The sequence below is a fragment of the Chrysemys picta genome, chromosome 2, assembly GCF_011386835.1.
Source record: "Chrysemys picta bellii isolate R12L10 chromosome 2, ASM1138683v2, whole genome shotgun sequence".
NCBI lineage: Eukaryota > Metazoa > Chordata > Testudines > Emydidae > Chrysemys > Chrysemys picta.
Genome location: NC_088792.1, coordinates 262,248,548 through 262,268,904, shown reverse-complemented (window position 1 = coordinate 262,268,904; position 20,357 = coordinate 262,248,548). Strand labels below are relative to the sequence as shown.

The following is a 20,357-nucleotide window of genomic DNA, read 5'->3' as shown; positions in this document are numbered from 1 at the left end:
CACACTATTATCTCTCTCAAAATCCTTTAGCCATTAGTGGGTTATTATGGTACAGTTTCTATATATGTTAGACTCCTTCTCCCGTTCCTCTTTAGGAATCATGACGGCCCCTCCCGTAGTGGCGTTACTTCAAAATCTTGGTGCAATGAGAAAATATATTTGGGGTGGAAGATCTTGCCCCTAGATCCTCATAAAAAGGGATCACAGCTGCCTCTATGACAGCATCCTCTATATTCCCTTTCCTCCATGGTGGCCTCTCAATTGGTCCTGGGAATTGCTTGGAAAAAGAGGACATGAAGCAAAGAAGCTGGGAGAACAGTTGGTGAGCTGGGAAGGAGGGTGAGGGGCATACACATTGCTTCCTCTTCCAATCTGGGATGATTCCTAAGAAAAAGATAATTACAGCCTCAAACTTTGTCTGCCCACAGCCTCCTCTGCAGCAGAGATCTCCCTAAAGGGTGTTCTTAGGCAAGCATGGCTAGCAGGAATCCATGGTAGCTGGATTTCAATGAAGCCAAGGTGCTAGAAATAGGTGGTTTGCCAGGGGCACAGAACCTCCCATTTATCTCCCAGCATGTGTTCCATGGCCTAACCTGTGTGCAGCACCTGTAACCCTGGTAGGCATTGTTTTTTCCCCCAGGGATGCTAATCACTTAGAAATTAGTTAAAGTAAACAGTGTACCCCACCCTTCTCAGGAATTTAGTATTATGTATTTACAATACATCATTTAAGGATTTGTTTTTAAAATTTAATCTCCTTCTCCACTGTCTGGGTTGCAGGTTGGTATGACTTGAGATAGGCTTGAGGGAAACAGAGAATGAAAGTAAAAGTGTTTTGAGTTCCACCTGTATCCATCCTCAGGGAAACAAGTGGCCTGTATCTCCTTGCCTTGCACCTAGTGTAGTTATGTACACCAGGGGAAAACGAGTGTAAAGGGGCATTATCCTAATCTGGTAATATTCTGCACTCACTTTGCACTGGTGTAAATACACATGGTGCAGAGCAACAGAGAACCATGCCCAAACAACTTGTCATTATTTTTTAGACAATTATAGTCTCTCTGCCTTTCTTTGAATATTCCTACTACCACAGTATTGTAGGATCAAACTCTCCCCTTGTTTAGAAATGTATAACTTCTATTGACTTCACCATCTCAATTAAGTCTATATATATACATATATATATATTAAAGCTGTGGTAAGCTACATTTATAGTAAATGGAAAATGGGGACTCCATTAGATTACTGTGTCCATACTTGCAATAGTCAAGGTTACTGTGGAACTTGACAGATTCCAGTTTTCCTTTTATAGTAGATGGACTCAAAGGACAATTTTAAAATAAGGAATACATCATTCTGTCATTTTTCCTGTGATTTTATAAAAAAGATTTTCTTCAGGTCTGGGAAACTAATTTGAAGTGTCACTACTAAATACAAGGTTTGAACAGGATGTTTAGCGTAAGTAGTTAACACTCTGTTCATATCTTGTACTTAGTAGTGACACTACTATTTAGTAGTTAATAGGACCGTTAGACCTGAATACCTACAAAATACATTGTATTGAGATCACAGCTGTCTGTATTTGGTATTTGTTTATACAGATACTATACAAGTCATAGTCTTTACTGGGAGACAGGAACACTTAGCTTAAAATACAGGCTTTGACACTGACTCCTTCTGTGGCCTTGGGCATGTCACTTTTCCTTCCATCTCATTCCTTACCTGTAAATAGCTATGTGGAGTACGTCACATAATGTGTTGAACTAATGTTGTTTGATGTGTGGGGCTATGGGAAGCAAAACCAGTGGTTGGACCTGAGAATGTGATTAATATCCAAGGACATCGTAAAGGCCCATTTGATTGCTAGGAGCCACCATGTGAAGGTTTGTTCACATTCCAGCAGTAGGGTGAAGACCATTGGAAGGGAGAGTTGAGGATTACTGGCTGAAAAAGGGGGTTTCTGGGATCTCAATGAAGGTGTAAGGAGTGGATGCTCCAGACACCAGAGACTAGTATGTAGGAGCCTGAGCTATGGGGTGGGTGGCATTGAGACCAAGTTCAGAGGACGTGGGACTCAGAAGCTTCTACGAATGAAGTCTGAACTTCATTCTTCATATCTTCTCAGACTTTCCTTTGTTTTAGCTGGTAAAGAGGGCACTTCCAGATGATTTGTAGATATGTTCATTCAAGTATTTATTTTCCTCTAATAATAAAATCAGAGTTTGTTAACCAGTCTGGAGCAGAGCTGTGGTGACTGAGTTTTGCAGCAGTGGCCTGCAAAGAGAACCTACTGTATTTATCAGTGAGCACCTTGCTCCTGAGGACAGGGTCTTTGGAATAAGGGAACAGAAACAATATAAAATCTCCAAGTGTGAAGCTTGATGTTGGCAGCAACTACTGGAGCCTGAGATGTAGAAAGTATAGGGTAATGACAGGAGATAACTGTACGTTCTTCACATGGATGTTTTAAATATTATTTTGATATTGTCCATACAAGGTTTGCAAATACACTAAATATTATTTCATTTTATGTAAAAGTGTGCCAAATCAAAATGCTGAATCTTAATTGCTTTTGGGCAAATTTGGACCTGGATTCAAATTGTGGGGCTCATTCTCATCTTTATTATGGTTTTAATGTATGTCATGTTGTCCCAATGAAAAAAATGAGAACAGTAACCCTTCAATTGCTGGTTGTAGATGAAGATGCTACAGTAAAAAAGAGTGTATAAAGTTGATGCTATTGCCAGACAAAGCTACCACTTAAAAAAACCATAAAGATTTTTTTCCAAAATTCTCCTTCCTTCCAAGACCATGCAAGCAACAAGCCCAATGTAAGAAATGAATGTTGAGTATGGCCTTCATAAAAATCTAATTACGTATCACGCCCATGTTTCATGACAGTTGACGAAGATAATCTACATACAGATTAGCTGGATAAATGACTAACTATTTAATTTAGCAAAAATAGGGTAACATTTCTTCTGAAACTCTAAAAATAGTAAATATTGCATTAAATATTTTCCCACTAGTCACACATTACAGAAATATATTTCCCATCCAGTCAGTTGAAATAGCTGTGATGAAACCCATGTTGTGCACAAAGAGGCAAATCCTTCTTCTTCATCCATTGGTGCACCAGGCCCTCTAGAAGGTAAACTGGTGTGGCTCTGTTCCAGGATTTCATGAGGCACACACACCCTTTGCAATGTACTTTGTGTATGGAGAAGCCCTATAGAATTTACTAGTAATAGAAAATAATACTCTCTCTAGTTTATTTGTTTTTAAACAACCCTGCAGATTTTATTAGGGAATTATATCCCTTCTGAAGAATGTTATAAGATGTTTAAAAACATATGGAAAGTATCTTATACTCTTTTCAGTTCTATAGGTATTAATTTATAGACCCCTACTGCATTTCTGTAGAATTCTGTTGGTTTTATTCTGATAAGATGGAGCCTTGCTATGAAGCCAGAGGGAGGCACTAGGACTGTAGAGCCTATTTCTTCCCTTAGGGTATGTCTATACTTACGCACTGGTTCGGCGGCAGGCAATCGAACTTCTGGGTTCGATTTATCGCGTCTTGTCTGGACACGATAAATCGAACCCGGAAGTGCTTGCCGTCGACTCCGGTAATCCTGCTCGGCGAGAGGAGTAGGCGGAGTCGACGGGGGAGCCTGCCTGCCGCATCTGGACCGCGGTAAGTTCGAACTAAGGTACGTCAACTTCAGCTACATTATTCACGTAGCTGAAGTTGCATACCTTAGTTCGAATTGGGGGGGGTTAGTGTAGACTAGCCCCTAGGCTGCATTTGCACAGCATGTCCACATGCAGGCAAGTGGACTCTTCTCCCGTTCCCCCATCCAGACAAATTACTCAGTTCAGGAATTGGGGAGATTTCACCTTTAGGTGCTTTGGCTTAGTAGCATGAAAGTTAATTTGTGATAATCAGCTTGAGGTAAGGAATATACAAAATAAACTTGACATATGAGGTTCATGTTTTAGAGTATATTGAGATCTGTATGAACCCTTTAAGAAAATGTGCATTTTAGTTTCTTAGAAACAATAATCTAATAGGATTTGAGGCAGGAAGGATAATTGGGTAGCCTGGTGCTACTGTATTTAAGCACTTGTTGACCTTCTCATGAGAAAGCTTATGGGTTTATAACTTGGGCTAAAATGCTTTGAACTGGAACAAGGTACATAAGAGCAGTTTGGGGGCGATTTGTTGACTGAAGGATTTTATGCAAACTCTTTGACCATATTGCCATTTTTGCATGAGATGAGTTGCTTGAATATTATACTTGAAAGGAAGGGAATACAATAATAGGTCCATGATCTCAGTATGCATTTCTCATGAATGTAAATGGGTGTTATGTGGGCAAGCTCCTTCTACTATACCCAACCCAACCCGTTGTTCTTGAGACCACATGTCCTTCTCCCTCTTCTTTGCAGTGAGCAATCTCAGCTCCCACGCCCTTCAGAAAATCACCCCACTTCCTGGGAACATTGAAAAATGTTGTTTAGGCACTCATCCCCCAGACTATGAGCAGCTCAAGCCATTGGGTACTCAGACAACTTGGGCATGACCAAACGCCATCGTGAGGATAAATACATCTATGTTTGTCAGGATTTCTGATAGAAAGATTATGTGTGCCATAGAAAAGGCTATAGATTATTTTTAATTTATTAAATTCCTGGTCAACACTTCCTCACAATATTACAAGATAATGGCTAAATTCTGAGACTTGCTGGAGTGCAGTGTGTTTTGGTGATGCTCTGTTTTCCCCACTTGTGCATGCCCTGTTGGAGTGGATGGGGAGTCAAGATGTATTTCATTGGTATATACCAACTGAGGATATTCCCCAGGGCCCATTGCCACTAACATAATGAGACACTGGACAACCAAGAATTGGGTCAATTATGTATAAAGACCTGATCCTGTGAGATACTGTGTGCCTCTGGCAAGGTGAGGTGCTCAACACCTCACAGGATTGGTTGCTAAAGATGTTTTTGTGCACATACTGGTTTGTAATCAGCTTCCTGCCTCCACTATAGTTTCTAGATAGTTTGCAAAGTCATTTGGGGTTAATTTAGTATATATGTGTGTGTGTGTGTGTGTGTGTGTGTGGTCTGTAAACCAGCTTAGAATATATTTTAGTGTATGTGTATCTTCAAGCCCAATATAACTTCTGGTTCACAGTTTGATTGCCCTTGTTAGGACACACAGGAAAATAATCTTTTTGTAAGTAAAAAAAAAAAAAAAAGTCCCTTTCAAAGTCAAAATGAAATTACTGTCTTGTTCAGGATACAAATATCTGCAGGAGTTCTGTGTGGCTTATCTTCCCAATAGCATGCAAAGGCCTTAGTATGCTGATGCCTGCTCTTGTGAAAATCCCCCCGGGCCAGGAGTTGAACAAAATGTGCAAGCAAGAAACTCTAATAACTCTTTGAAATTTTGTATTAAACCTTTCAAACTCTACCCCATTTTCCTCCCCAAAACACTCCTTCCTTTGTTCAAATGTAATCTCAGAGAGAAGCCATGTAGTTATTGCATAAGGAGTAGATACTGTGTCCTGGTGCTAAAGAAAGGAAAAAGAAGACCCAAACATTTGCAATGCTACTTTCTCCCTTGTGTTTGATAATTTGCAAGGAAATAAAGAAGGGTATATTTTCCCCCAAACCTGAGATTCAAATTCATTGCAGTTGAATTGTTGAACTGTTGAATACTCCCATTGTACTGTTTGTGGATGTATGGTGAGAATGGCCATAAAGGAAGGTACCCATGCTCTCTTATGTATTTGTGTGGGGCTCCATGCCAGCTCTGAAGAGGGCAGTTCTGGGGAAAGGCCAGGAGAAGGTGATGGGTAGGCCTCTAGATCCATGTTTATGCAGATACTATGACTTGGAAATCCCATGAACTAGGTGTAGAGGGGCCACACTGCTATTCCAGTTGGAATTCCTGTACTGGTTTAGGATAAAGTTCATACCTTCATTCCTCCTGGAATTCTTTGCAGAGAGCCCTTTGGATAGACATTTGTTTTGCAGGCTGCAATGAATTTTTCACGATGTGATTCTAAGAGTTTGTCCATATGAGGGATTTTTGAGAAAAATCACAGTGTTGCGGAGCGACAGTACCATCTCAGCAACCATTTTAATCTATGTGCATTGTTGTATTGCTATTTCTCGGGAAAACAATCAGTGTATGAGATCGACATATCAAACTGAATTTTACAGCTTAGCTCTTTGTGTTCTAGACACTTTCCAAACACAGAGAAAAGCACAGTTTCTTACCCCAAAATGTAGAGATATAAATGTCAGTAGCTATTTGATCGCTTCCCAAACTGTCATTTCAACTTTTTAAAGTTCCTTGGATACTTTTCCTTTTGAAATTCTTGCACTTTTCATGTATGATTATTTTTAAGTAATTCAGCTACTTTTTTTTGTTCATGTCACATTTATGAATCCCTTTGGATACTATTTCTTCTTGTAAAATAAGTGTAATCATTGCTTAAAAGTTCCTTTGTCCTCTATCTCCCATTGTTCATCTGCTTTGCTCAGGTTTCCCTGATATATATTTTTAATCTTTGCCTTGTTCAGACTTCATCTTCAATAGTTCCCTGCAGACAACTTACAACTCCTGCTGCCGTTTGAACTGTAATTATGATGTATCCACTGTTAGAAAATATCATGGATACAATGCACCCAATCTCCAGATAAACCTTCTTTTTTGGTTTAGTTTAGTTTAGTTAGCACATTTTTGCAGCAGGGTGCACTGTTTACTTGGAGAAAATATCACAGATAGTCATCTGACTATTTCAAAGGAAACCATTCTCTTCTGTGCTTTCATTCTCTCCTCTTTTTTTCCTTTCCTCCTTTTGACTTTTCTGTTTTGTTTTTCTTTCCTCCTTTCATTTGATATCATCTGCTTCAAATGTGCCTGGAGACAACCATGCTCCCTCAGAACTGATTGGGTATAGCAAAAAAGCCATACAGCCCCAAGAACTAAGGGCTTTTCCAGAGCTAATTTGGAAAGAAAGGAAGGTCAGTCATCGGCCATAATAGACCTCAAAAATCAATGTTTCTGAGAGAGAGGGGGCAATTGCGGAACCAAAATTAGAATAGCTGAGCATATTTTAAGTTTCAGGTGCAAAGCACTCAGTTAAAAACAGTGTACCTGAATAGTATGCTTCCATTTTTAAAGCCAATTTCATTGTTGGTTGTGTTATAGCCCCAACTGGATTAGTATGTACATCATAAAACTATCAAAAACAGAATTTAGATTTTCTACTTAGGAAAGATCTAAGCATGAGTTATCATAGAAAATAAACTTGTATTTCACAGATAAAGGCTGGACCTTCCATGTTAGACTTAGGGGTCACAAATGAGGCAAAAATTGAAAGTAGGTAGTTGGAACTGCTGTGAAGCTGCTTTTTTTTAAAAAAAAAACCCATGTAGGCTATTTGGGCATCCACAAATAAACCTTTCCAAATATTCATATATGTTTTAGAGTTGCAGAAGGATTCCTGCTAAAATATTCAAGGTTTTAAGATCTATTTTAGCATGTGTTTTGAATTATAAGATTGTGAATTTTTTAGTTGTCACTTTAGTAAGTGAGACATGAGAACAACCAACATTGTGATGCATATTGTTTTGGTTGTGTTCTGTTGTAGAGTATCTGCTGGGAGAGTAGTAATATGAGCCCCATCCTGCCATTAGTTCTTTGTGTCTATGGCAGGGATCAGCAACCTTTGGCATGTGACCCTTCAGGGAAATCTTCTGATGGGACAGTTTGTTTACCTGCAGTGTCTGCAGGTTCAGCCGATCACAGCTCCCACTGGCCGTGGTTCAACGTTCCAGGCCAATGGGGGCTGTGGGAAGCGACATGGGCCAAGAGATGTGCTAGCCGCTGCTTCCCGCAGCCCCTATTGGCCTGGAACGGCGAACCGTGGCCAGTGGGAGCTGCGGTCAGCCAAACCTGTGGATGCTGCACGTAAACAAACCACCCCGGCCTGCCAGCAGATTTCCCTGACAGGCCGCGTGCCAAAGGTTGCCGATCCCTAGTCTATGGGATACCTATTGACTTCAGAATTGGGGCTATGATTTGGACGTGAATATGCTTTTAGGTATAATGTGATTAACACATGTTTAAAAAAAGATGCTCTGTCAGTGAAGAAGTATAATCAAATTATGAGCATTACACAAATAGACTGTTATTCCAGAAATTTCAGATAATTTATAGATTCCAAGGACAGAAGGGACCTCTGCAATCATCTATATTCCTGTACAACAAAACTTCCCCAAAATAATCCCTAGTCAATATCTTTTAGAAAAACATCCAGTCTTAATTTAAAAGTTCCCAATAATGGAGAATCCACCACGGCCCTTGGTAAATTATTCCAGTGGTTAACTACCCTCACTGTGAAACATTTACACCTTATTTATAGGGCATCTCCAGAATAGCATACAGCATTTTATACAATTTATTAGCAGATACCATTGCAGAGTTCTTGAAAATTTCAGAGAAAAAAAAATGTTAGTACCAACTATAAGGAAAATACATGTTTCAAATCACTCATTCAGTCATTAATTTACCAGGTTCCATAATTGTGTGGCAAAGTTTTACAAAACCACTTATGATGCATGGAAACTATTATCTTTAGCTTTCATTTTTGTTTTGCATCAGAGGCACTGTGCATACATTGGAGGGAAAAAAGTAACATATGTAAATGTTATTCATTTCCTGTACCTTATACACAATCTGATCTGAGTACTTTTCTTTTGTGTAAAAGGCTTTTTTGTTTTATTTTGTTTTTTTCTATTGTGGGTACATAATGCTGGCTTACTAGAAAGCAGTTACTCTAACTTGCATACTTCCATGATAACAAATTGAATAATCAATTGAAATGAAATCTTTTAGACTGTATTACCTGATACATGTTTTTGTTTGTTTTCTTAACTAGTGAAAAAGGCCATAGATTTTAAATCTAGAGGATTTAAATTGTTTCCAGGGAAAGACAACAGCAACAAGTTTTCTATCTGTGAGTGTACTCCTTTTTGTTACTTTTTTCTAGTGCAAGAGTGAAGTTTGTGCTGTCTGTGTTGTTTGTGCGTGTTTTCAAAAATGTTTATATATTTCCAATAATATAACTGCCTTAAATATCTTTCTACAATCTGCATGGTCAATTTTAAAGTGTGGTTTTACTCTGAAGGGAAGCTCTCTATAAATCATGGGTGCCTGTTTATTGTGTCTCAATGATTTCAAATCAAATTTGATGAGTATGCAAATAAAAATATCCCCTCTTTCCCGTAACTACCAGTCTTGCAAAACTCAACCTGGAATACACCCTCAGTTACAACAATGCAACAACGTATTTTCTTCAAATGATATTCTCAGTGTCATTCCAACAGTCTCTTTGCCTTCAGATGGCTCAGCTCAGATTAGAACTTGGTAAACCGTCCTAGCAAATAGGTCGAGTGTGCTCAGCACCTTGCAGTATCAAGCCCTTGATGACACTTCATGATACTTCATGTTAGCTGTGTTGAATCTGCAAGGCTAACAAGATTGAAAGTAGTAAGAACTTATTTCAAATAACTAGAGTAAGCAGATATGCCTCTGAATATATCAAGAAGAAGATCTGCTGAGAAAAGATGGCATTTTTACAGAGTAGAACCACATTTAAAATATTTAAATAATTTGTTAAATCAAATATGGGGTAAATGCATACCATGTGTCCACATTTCATTATTATTCATAGCGGGGGTGGGGGGGAAGACTTATTGAATTTGCGTGCTTTTGCATGCACCCTAGGCAGGATATATTTGCGCTGATAATATTTGCCTGAGATATCAGTCTTGAGGTCAGTTTCCAGGATTTATCATGACAGTGACTTTCCCAAAGAAAATGCATTTCAATGGAATTTCAGCTTGTAGTTTTTAAATTGTCAGCATGCGAGTCATGCATTTTTAGATAAAGGTTTCCTAAAGTGGCAAGCCCCTATAGCTTTTACGAAGTAAAAGTAATAAAATAAGCCACACTTCAATTCAGTTTATCATAGCAGTTTACAGTATTGCCAGATTTAATTTATCTGTAAAGAGTATCACCTAAACAACTCTGGAAGCTTTTTCTTTTGTATCTCAAAAACGTGTTAAGATGCTTTTAAAAAAATAAAAACCCATGTTATTTTCACACTGTTGGCTCAAGGGAGAGTACGGTGGTTGTAAGACATGAAATACAGTAAAATAGATACAAGCCTATTTGAAAATATATAAAACTGTAAAATGTAAATATATGTAAACAATATTGATTGATAATAGAATGGTTGACACAAAGATTGATTTATATCATCACAATCATTTTCTTATTATACCAAATACAAATTTCCATATTTATTCCATTTCCACTAATTTATTAGCCTTGTCATTTATTTCAAGACCAACTTTAAGATATCTAGATGTAGCTTTTAATGCATTAGTGGCTAGGAACTTCAAGCTATGATAGTGTGTTTAGTGCCAAATCTTTATATCAGTGAAGTTCTACATAGCTGATATTTTGTGGATATTCCATATAAAATTTAAGTATGTAGTATTGTGGTTTGTCAGGGAGTCAGAGATGGACAACACAAATGAGCAGCTAGCCCCTACAAACAATTGATACACATTTTGGTTCATTTAAAACTCGGTCAGACAGATTCAAAGTTTTTAGAAGAGATGTTCAATTTTATCGTTCTGTTTAATTCTGTGTTCATTTAGGCTGTTTTGTAAATGTATAAAAAGAGAATATTTCAATAAAAATACATTGTGCCAATGATTGTTGGAGAGAATTCTCAATGGAACCTCAATGGGAGCACTGTATGCAGAACAATGAAAGAACAGAGTCTTTTAAAATGAATGATGTCCCTCTACTGTCTAACAGTTCAACAGAGAAGATTATGTATATATCTGTTTTTTGTAATAATATCAATAAATGGCTTCCTTAAATTACTGTCCTGGATTATCTAAGCCTCAGGAAACTACTGTCCTGAGACAGTTTTCATGTTTGTTCTCTCTGTCTTACTTCTGCTGAATACACACCTAAACACAACAAAATAGAAAACATGTATATGATGTTTTTCACTTACAAAGAATTTTACAATTTTAACCCCTGAACATGCAAACACTCATTCAATGCTTATCTTAGGCATCTGAAACCATTAGGATTCCTCATGTGAGACTACATTAAGCATGTGCATGAGTGTTTGCATGAGTGAGGCCATATACCCTTGTGATATATATATAAGCATCATCCTGACTCTACAAATGGTCAGACTAAGGCCCAAAGTCATAAGGGGATTGGTGTGAGAGTCTGAATTACACCACAGCAATATCTGGCTCCCAGTCCCATGCTCAGACCATGAAGGGATGCCTCACTCATGATACACCATTGTTTACAATAAAATGCCCATTAACAGTTGTCACAGGACTGTATGGGATAATGGGAAAAGTGGGAAACTGTAAAGTAGTTATATTTTTATAAACAAAAAAGTCAAGTTTTATGTGTGGTCGCATTCTACACCAACTGTACAAAGGCTCCAAACTCAGTAGACCATCCATGTTTGGCCAAGCATGTTTAGGGATGAACATGAATAGGGATAGAATTTAAGCATGTGCTTAAAACACTTTGCTGTATTGGGGCCAAAATTAGAGTTGTCAGTTTAATGAATTCTAACTATAACTTTTTTTTTGTTCTGAAGTTCTAAATGGTGTGTGTGTGTGTGTGTGTGTGTGTCATTTTTTAATTTTTGTTGGATTTATATTTTTCCCTTAGTACAGTCTTTCAGAATTTTCTGAATGAATATAAAATACACCCACGTATCATGTTAAGTTCTGTTTCATTGTATTTCATTAAGAATGCAACAGTTTAGGGATGATGACATAAAGCAGCACACACTTTCTCAGGCTTGTTATTTTAGCTGAAATGTGTAGAATCCAATTGTTTTCATGCTGTTAAATCAGTACAGAATCTGCTCTTTTCATGTAAACTTCCACAGTATTACCATTTTTGAGAATTACGCAGAGTACAAGAATAAAATATTCTGTTTCAATTACTGAAAGATGAAATACAATAAAATAGGAAGTCCTGTTTAAAGCTGGATTTTTGTCCTGTTCATTTAGTCATAGTAAAGTAAAATCTTGTATCTACATATGCATATAGTACAATAATGTTAAAAGTCCCCTAAATATTGTATAATCCAATCAAATTCTGGGATGTCATGTCGGTTATTTCCTGAGAACTATTGCCTGGGGCAGTGCCAATAAAAGCTTCTGGCCACAATTTTAATAAACTTTTAACCACAGAAAATCTTGACTGAAGGCCACTCCTACCCCACCCACAAACATAATCTCATTTTAGAATTCCTCCTAAGTAGACAGTCAGTGTCACCTAAGAATTCCTCTGCCTGTGCACAGTGGTAATGTTCCATTCTATGTGGACTAGCCACTAACTGTCTCTTTAATTCCCAGGCCCTGCCTTGGACTTTGGGACCATACAAGACACACAAAGTACTCCAACATGGATTCCCATCTAAATTTCTAAATAACAAGTTCTTCCTGGACTGTCCATATGGACTCCTATCGATGGCAGAACCATAACTGCCAAACACATGGATCCTTCAGTGTTTGCTTTCTCTGGGTTACACACTTTCAGCCTACCCTGGAGCCTCATTCAGTTTCTCAGAGTAAAGTGAGAAAAACTTCTGATTCTTCAGCTAATGTGCTGCTAATGGAAAACTCCTTTCCAGTCACAAAAGTAGAAATCCAGCTAGCCCTGTGTATTCCAAAGTGGATGAACAGGCACTTACCTTTGCTTGCTGCCAATATCAGACCATCCATGCTGTAGCTCTTTCAGGACAGAAAGACTGAATAGTATGGCCAGAGCCAGCAAAGGCTGAGGTGAGGGTCCATTGGTTGAAAAGGGCCCCCCAACTACTGAAGAAAAAGTAAATAATGATCACTTTCTCCCCATCCTTTCACCTTTGTTGTATGGTCCTGACCTCACCTATCACTATTAAGTTAATTTTACCACCTTTTGTGAGTATAAGTACCCCATGTTCAAGGCAAGGGAGAGTCCCTCAAACACACCTATGGCAATTCCTCACATGGGGCCATGGGAAAAGATAGGTGGCGAGTACCCTATTTCAGGGTACCTTAGTATCGGCCTGTGTCAAACTTTTATTCCTGCAGAGGTGGACTCTGACAGTTTAGACATGTAATTAATTAGAAACAAGTGTTCTCTCTCTCTCATAAAATCAATTTTAAAAAATTGTGTGAATAAGTCATTTCTGATTAGCTTAATTATATATATAAGCCCTTTCTCCCAAAGGAGTTTTATTTTGTTATGTTGAAAGCTGTCACCCTGCTATGCCAAAGCCCATTGACTTAACTCATCAGAAACAAAGACAGGTTAAATATCTTTTCCTCTTAACATAAATGCCTTGGCTTCACATCACTTAGTTTTGAAAACATTAAAAATAGTTTCATCTTAAGCCTAAACATTCCTCAGGTAGCAGCTGACCAGCCTCCTGTGATATGGATTTATTTCCTGATCATCAACTCTTAATTCAGTGCACAACTAGGACAAACAGAACTAAACTGGGCTAGAAGTATTTTTTGGAATTGAAACTCTTGCAAACTATAAATGTTTCATTTTTTTATAGTAGAACAAACATGGTGTGTAAAAAATGACAAAACTAGACAGTGCAAACTATTGAAAAAATACACTAATTTGGGTATCAATTCTAGATTCTTCATATGTGCATAGCTTCCACTAAAATAAAAGGTTGTGTGTGTAAAAGGCACCCGGATCAGTTCTTAATCTTTTTTTATAAGAAGAGATGAATCCAAGATAAAAATTTAAAATCCACGTAAAGATTTCAAACCCCCATGGTTTGGGAATATCCAGCTCTGAGGATTTGGTTTGGTTCATTTTAAGAAATTTGTGAAAGTCAAACTTGGTTCAGATCTTGAAGCTTCCCCCATGCCTACAAATTCTGGGATATTTGGATTCACACCAGTAATTAAAGCCTATCTGACCCAACTCCACTGAAGTTTTGTCATTGACACAAGGCAAGCAGGTCAGACACTAGGGGAGAAGGCAAGAGCGACATTACTGAACTATGGTCAGAGGAAAATTTCCCACATGTTCCAGCAAATGTTAATGAAGAGTTCATTAACTTTAAATATTATTTTTTGTAAAGAAATATAAGGAATATGTATATGGATTCAATAAGATGATGAGCAAATAAACAGAGCTATTTGGTACTTTTTCTATTTATCATAAAACTTCTAGAATTTGCTGTATACAAATATAAAACATACTTTAAAAGTTGCACTTATCATTGAAAGAAAATAAATGTATTGAAACTGGAGATTGTGATCTACCCCAAAATCTAGTAACTGTTTGGTGTTTTTGAAGTAGCAACATTGTAGCTAAAGTAAGTTTTTCAAACTATTAATTGTACAAAACTTCATATTTCTCGGTTTCCTAAAAGTGTGTTTTCTTTTCTTTTACAGTAAATGAAGGAGGTATTAAACAGGCATCCAATTTGTGTCCAGATCCTGGAGAGCCAGAAAATGGAAAACGACTAGGCTCAGATTTTAGGTAAAATGTTAACCCTACCATTGTATCATATCTATAATACATACATTGTTAAAAAAAAAACCTTAAAATATATATATTTTAAAAAAATACCAAGACCACTGGCCAACCTTCGGGGAATTCTATTTAAAATCAGATGGCAAAATATAGTCCACTATTTATATTTTAGTATTAAGGGTAAAGCTGTCTGTAATATACTGGGAAGTGGTACAAATAGCTGGGGATTTTCAAGGAATTTAATTGAGGAGGGTTATTTAAAATAGTTCTTACTTAAATACTCAGCTACCTTACTCCTACAAATACAGGGGTTATATGTAGAAATGGAGGCTTTTGTGGGACACGTAAGATGAGGACGTGTGTAAAGAAGATAGTGTGGGGGAGAGGGAGGAAAACAGGTATCTTCGGGCTAGTCAAAGTGGTTTCCACTGGCTGACAAATTTCAGGCTCATTCAAAATACCATTTTAATGGTCATCAGGCAGGGTCAGGTCTAGGCAAGCATGCGCTGGTGAGACGAGAGGCAGGCTGCAGTGGTGATAGCTCTCTCAACTCAGTGTAGAAGCAGCTTGCCCCCATCTCTTGCATTCTAGAGCAGTTGTCAGTGTTAGAGTTTCTCCAGGCTACCGGTACACGTCCCCATGTGCACCTACAAGAAGGAAATCCCCGTTAGCAGCTGTTGCAGTCCTGTCAATAATGGAGATAGCTGATAATTTTAACAACTGAAACAAGATGTAATGTTTTGGGGGTTGTTGTGAAACATTTTTTTTCCTATCTCCCTCCCTCCCTGATATATAATTAATTTTCTCTCCTTTATTATCACACCACTATGCACTGGAGCAATCTAAGCATCTTAAGGAGCTCTAGTGAGAGGATTTGGGGCACACATCAAACTTTACTAACTTGTTTTATTTAAAAACTGTTTGCATATTCCTTTACACTGTCATAGCTGCCTCCTACAGCACTGGAGCTGAGCTGCATACTCCTTTCAGTCTTGGCAATTAACATATACCAGGGTTAGCATGAAAATTGATGCAATTTTGAGGGAAAATAAAAGAGAGGGGGTACTAGAGACTTAGGGTGGGATTTTCAAAAGTGCCTAAGTGAGTTAGATGCCAAAGTCCGATTTAAATTCAATAGGACTTAAGTGCCTAATTCAATTAGATATTTTTGAAAATCTCACCTTTAGTTTTCATTTTAAAAAAATGAGAACGACCCCAAAGGCCATCTCTTTTACAGGGGGTTCACAGACTTCAGGATAAGCCTCTGCAGCTCATCATTGGAAGTAAGCTAACAGTCAAAACATAAAAACCAAGCAAACCAAAATATCTCCAACTCATTTCCAACTCCCATTTCTGTGAGTCCCACAGTGTTCTATCTTCTCTGCAATTTTTTCAAATTATGAACCCATCAGAGCAGGAACCAGCTCTATTTCCTGTGGTGCATAAGACCAAGCACGTTGTTGGTACTTAAGACATCATTAATAATAATAATCCTTCATAATAAGTAGTGCATCTATAGTGAATTAGCTGGTAATATCAAGCCAGATGTCAGAAGCAGGTGAGCAGGCTCTCCTGAACCCCTTGGGTACACTGGGTCTGCTATGGGGAGACTGTGGCAATACTCAGCCCTTTTGAAAATGTAATTAGCAGAGGAAGGTAATGGCAGATTGCAAGCAATGCAGATTGTTACATCAACTGTGGTGACAATGGAGGCAGGCAGAGCTCAGTCTCCTTATTCCCTGGGATACAGATATTCAACTGATAAGTCTGATGCAGTGCCAAGGCAACATTTTTTCTTCAAAGGCTGAAGCCACGGAGCTTGTATATGCACATTGGGGACACAGGGAAGCAGTCAAGTCTAGTTAAAAATAATATTTGGGGGGAAATCCTTCCTGGTGTAACAAGTGATATCTGAGATTCTTGAATAGGAAGGGATTTTAAAAACAAGTTCACTCTTAATTAATTCTGCTTCCCTGCCCCCCCCAAGCTGAGAAATGAAACACAGGCTAATCAGTTTATTTCATTTATCCATGCATCTCATGGGATCATTCTCCCTGCAGGCCTCTGTCTGCCTGCCCTGCATCGCAGCAGAATTATCACATAATCAGCTAACCTATGGACAAGCAGTAGGCATATGCCTGCAGTTGCTCATTCTACCACTGGTCTGCTGTGGCACCTGATGAGCAGGCAGCTAAGCGGACTCTCCTCCTCTTGTCATACCACTCTTCCTGATGGATACCACCAGGAAGGAATAGCCGGGTAAAGGAGGAGGAGGCAGTGGTGGTGGTAGGTAATTGAACCAACAGCAGTACAAGGTGAGGAACTAGCCTCCCTCATTCCCTAACCAGCTCGACCAGATTCCCCTCAGCTACTCCAAGTCATCACAACAGCTGACCCAGGCATCTTCAACTGATTTCCCCCCCAACTCTCTCTGTCAATAAGGCCCCTTGAAGTCTGGGTGTTGGGCTACATGTGATGATTGTGTTGGGTGCTTCTAGTGATTGGAGCATGGTGGTGGGATAAGGAGCCAGTGTGCCTGTCCTTCCCACCTCTCACTGCTCTACGCCTTGCACATTGCTGTAGCAACCTGCATAGAGCTTGGAGAGATTTCAGGTTTCAGGAAGGAAGAGTTTTGAGGAGTTTCCAGGAAATCAGTCTCTTTGCACATGGCTGGAATGCTAGCTGCAAGCATAGAACCTCTGTAAATAGTTCTCTTAATAAGGAGCCAGTTTAATTTTAGAAACATGGAGTCCTCTCTCAAGACAAGGTTCAGAAAGTACGGTGGTGGTAGTCAGCCTACAGAGATGCACAGCGAGGAAGAGAGTATGAGTGAAAGGAAAACAAAGCAGCAGCTAGAAATAAAGCAATCAAGCAGCATGGAGGAACTCAAGCCACCAGAAAGCTTGATTTCCAGATTTAAAAAAATAAATAAATAACTATATATATATAACTTAAATAAGTTATATATATATATATATAGTTATAGTTATAATTACGCAAGCATAGGAGCAGTGGAAACAATAATTGAGTTTATATATATGCATCTCATGGTATATAGCTGGCTATGGGGATAAAGATGAGAAAATTAAGGTAAATATAATTTTTTTTTTACAACTATCTCATTGGGCAGGGGGAAGGACAAGAAGTGAGTGAGACACTGTTACCTGAAATAATACCCCAAACACAGGAAGTACTGATAAAGGTGTTGGATGAGTACTGTGAACCCAATGGAATGAAATTGTAGAGAGATACTGTTTTTTTTTTTTTTTACCCAAAACCAAGATGCAGAAGAAGAAATAGATATTTACATTACAGAGCTGAGAATTGTGGCCTCCACATGTAACTTTGGAAACATTAAAAGTTCCATAAGCAGAGACAGGATAATTTGTAGGAAATGGGTTTCCAGTTTATGGAAGAGATTGCTGAGAGAAACAGATCTAACCCTAGAGAAATGCTTCTAGCAAGGGCAGCTGAACTGTCCAGGGAAAGGATCAAAAACAATAGCCTCTAGTGCAGAACATGTACACAGGCTCAAGCTAAAGAAACCCAAAAAGCAGGACAGAGACTAACTGAGGATGCGGTCATCATAGTCTAGCATATATACAAAGCAACATGAAAGGCAGAAAAGGAAAATACCTATGGGCAATGGTGCAAGGGGTGTGGGAAATAGAGCTGCTTTATGTCCCCCTGCCAGAGCTACCCTAGGAAGGGGGAAAAAACAAAAAAAAAAACCAGCAGTACATGCAGAAATTCAGGACGCTGAGATTTTCAATGAAGAGGAGGATAACTGCAATGTGACATTAGCAGATCTAAAAGACGCTCAATGTACACACACTGCGGAAGAAGGCTGCCAGCCCTTCAACTGCCATATCTGCAGTAATACTTTTAGGTCAACAACCGATTTGATTTGAGATGGATTGTGCAGCCAGCTGCAAAGTAATCCTAGCAATACTGAGAAGCAACACTAGACTGGAGAAATATGATCAATTGCTAGGGATGTACAATAAAAGCATTCTGAGGCCAGTGGGCAAATTCAGGCTTTCAATAAGAAACCCATGAAACAAGAGATGTTATCACTTGGAATTTATATTAGTTGACACAGAGGCGTACTATCCACTGCTGTGCAAGCCATGGATCTGATCACAGTACAACACCAGAACTATCCTCGGCATGACAGAAGAGAGAGAACAGTCACCATGGACCCCATCCAGCATTCTAACAGACTATCAGGACATTTCAAGAAGATGGACACCTAAAGGGAAGGCTGAAGTTTGAAATAGACCCTGCGTGCAGTCCATGAGACTACCAAAACACAGAGCTCCACTGTTGGAGTCACTGAAGAAGGAACTGCAAAGAGGAGCCATCATGAAACCGGTTGATACTAGCACAGTGTGTCATTGAGCTAAATGAGCCATCCAGCCAACCAACAAACTTTGCCGTTCCTTTGCAACTGGCCACAGAGGTGTTGCACTGTAAACTGATCGAGGCACTAGAGGGACTCCTAGGTATCAAGACTGTAGCAGATGACATTCTTACTGTAGGAGAAAGTGATGTCAAGTAAAATGACATTCTGAAGCATGCTACTAAGCTGCAGCAACTTCTAAACAGGTTCTGGGAGCAGAATATTAGGCTGAATGCAGACAAGCTGAAGCTGAGGAAAACTGAGGTTCCCTACATTGGACATGTGTTGATTTCTGAGGGACTCCAGCCAGATCCTGAGAAACTGGGAGTTATTAAGGAAAAATCTAGACCAAAGGATGGCAAGGGAGTCTAGCAACTAAATGGATGGCCATCTATCTTTCCCGATTGTATGCACACTATCAGAAGTCTAGGATCCCCAGAAATAGTTAACATGCTAGGATGCAGTGCGGGCATTGTCCAAACGCCAATCCAGACGCACCGCAGAGCAACTAGTTTTACAAGGAGGCCTGGGAGCATCCCTGAGGCAAAGCCAGCAGCCCATAGAATTTGCTAGGACAGCCTCTGCAGACACAAAAAGGGGATGTGGTCAGATATAGAAAGACGACTGTGGAACAGATGACGGAGTCTATCAATAGAGATAACATATACAAAAAGTGGGAGACCGGTTAGACGGTCAGTGTGCTTGAAGGACTATGAGGTGCAACAGGCCACACTTAGATGGCAGTATCAGCTGTGTCCCTAGAGCAATGGTTCCCAAACTTTAATAACCTGTGAACCCCTTTCACTAAAATGTCAAGTCTCGCGAACCCCCTCATAAAAATGAATATTTCCAGGGATTTTCTCCTTTACCTGAGCATAAATTATAAAATCAGTGATCTTGGAAATATAACATTTGTTTTTATGACATGCTTATTACATACTATTTATTATTAATTATTAGTTATCATTACAGTATTTTTATTACATTATGAAAATGGCAACACTCTTCCAAGATCTCACTTTCGTAGCTTGCATCACTTTGAATAAGCCTGTTATAAGACAAGGCTTCTATGTTTCATCAAGGAGGATCAGATGTGAAACAGCATGAAGGCATTTAAGAAGCCAACTCAAAGAGTTCCAAGCATTCAGGTCTTGAGCAGTCCCGGCAAACAATGCACAGAGAGGAGGAGGCACTAGTAAGTCAGTTTGTATTTACATGGCTGGAATGCTAGATACAGTTACAGCATCTGTGGAAATAGTTTTCTTAATGAAAAGCCAGCTCACTTTTAGAAACAAGGAATCTTCACCTGTTGTTACCCAACACACG

At 38.9% G+C, this 20,357-nt stretch overlaps 1 protein-coding gene across 2 annotated transcripts in view; it reads left to right on the top strand.

The window, feature by feature from the left end:
• CSMD3 (CUB and Sushi multiple domains 3) overlaps positions 1-20,357 on the top strand; it is a 1,168,516-nt gene that overhangs the window by 423,247 nt on the left and 724,912 nt on the right. For both annotated transcript variants that reach the window (XM_005287288.4, XM_008168301.4), the window contains 2 exons: positions 8,961-9,038; positions 14,548-14,635. In XM_005287288.4, coding sequence (XP_005287345.2) covers positions 8,961-9,038; positions 14,548-14,635 — 166 coding nt within the window. The remainder of the gene's footprint in view (positions 1-8,960; positions 9,039-14,547; positions 14,636-20,357) is intronic.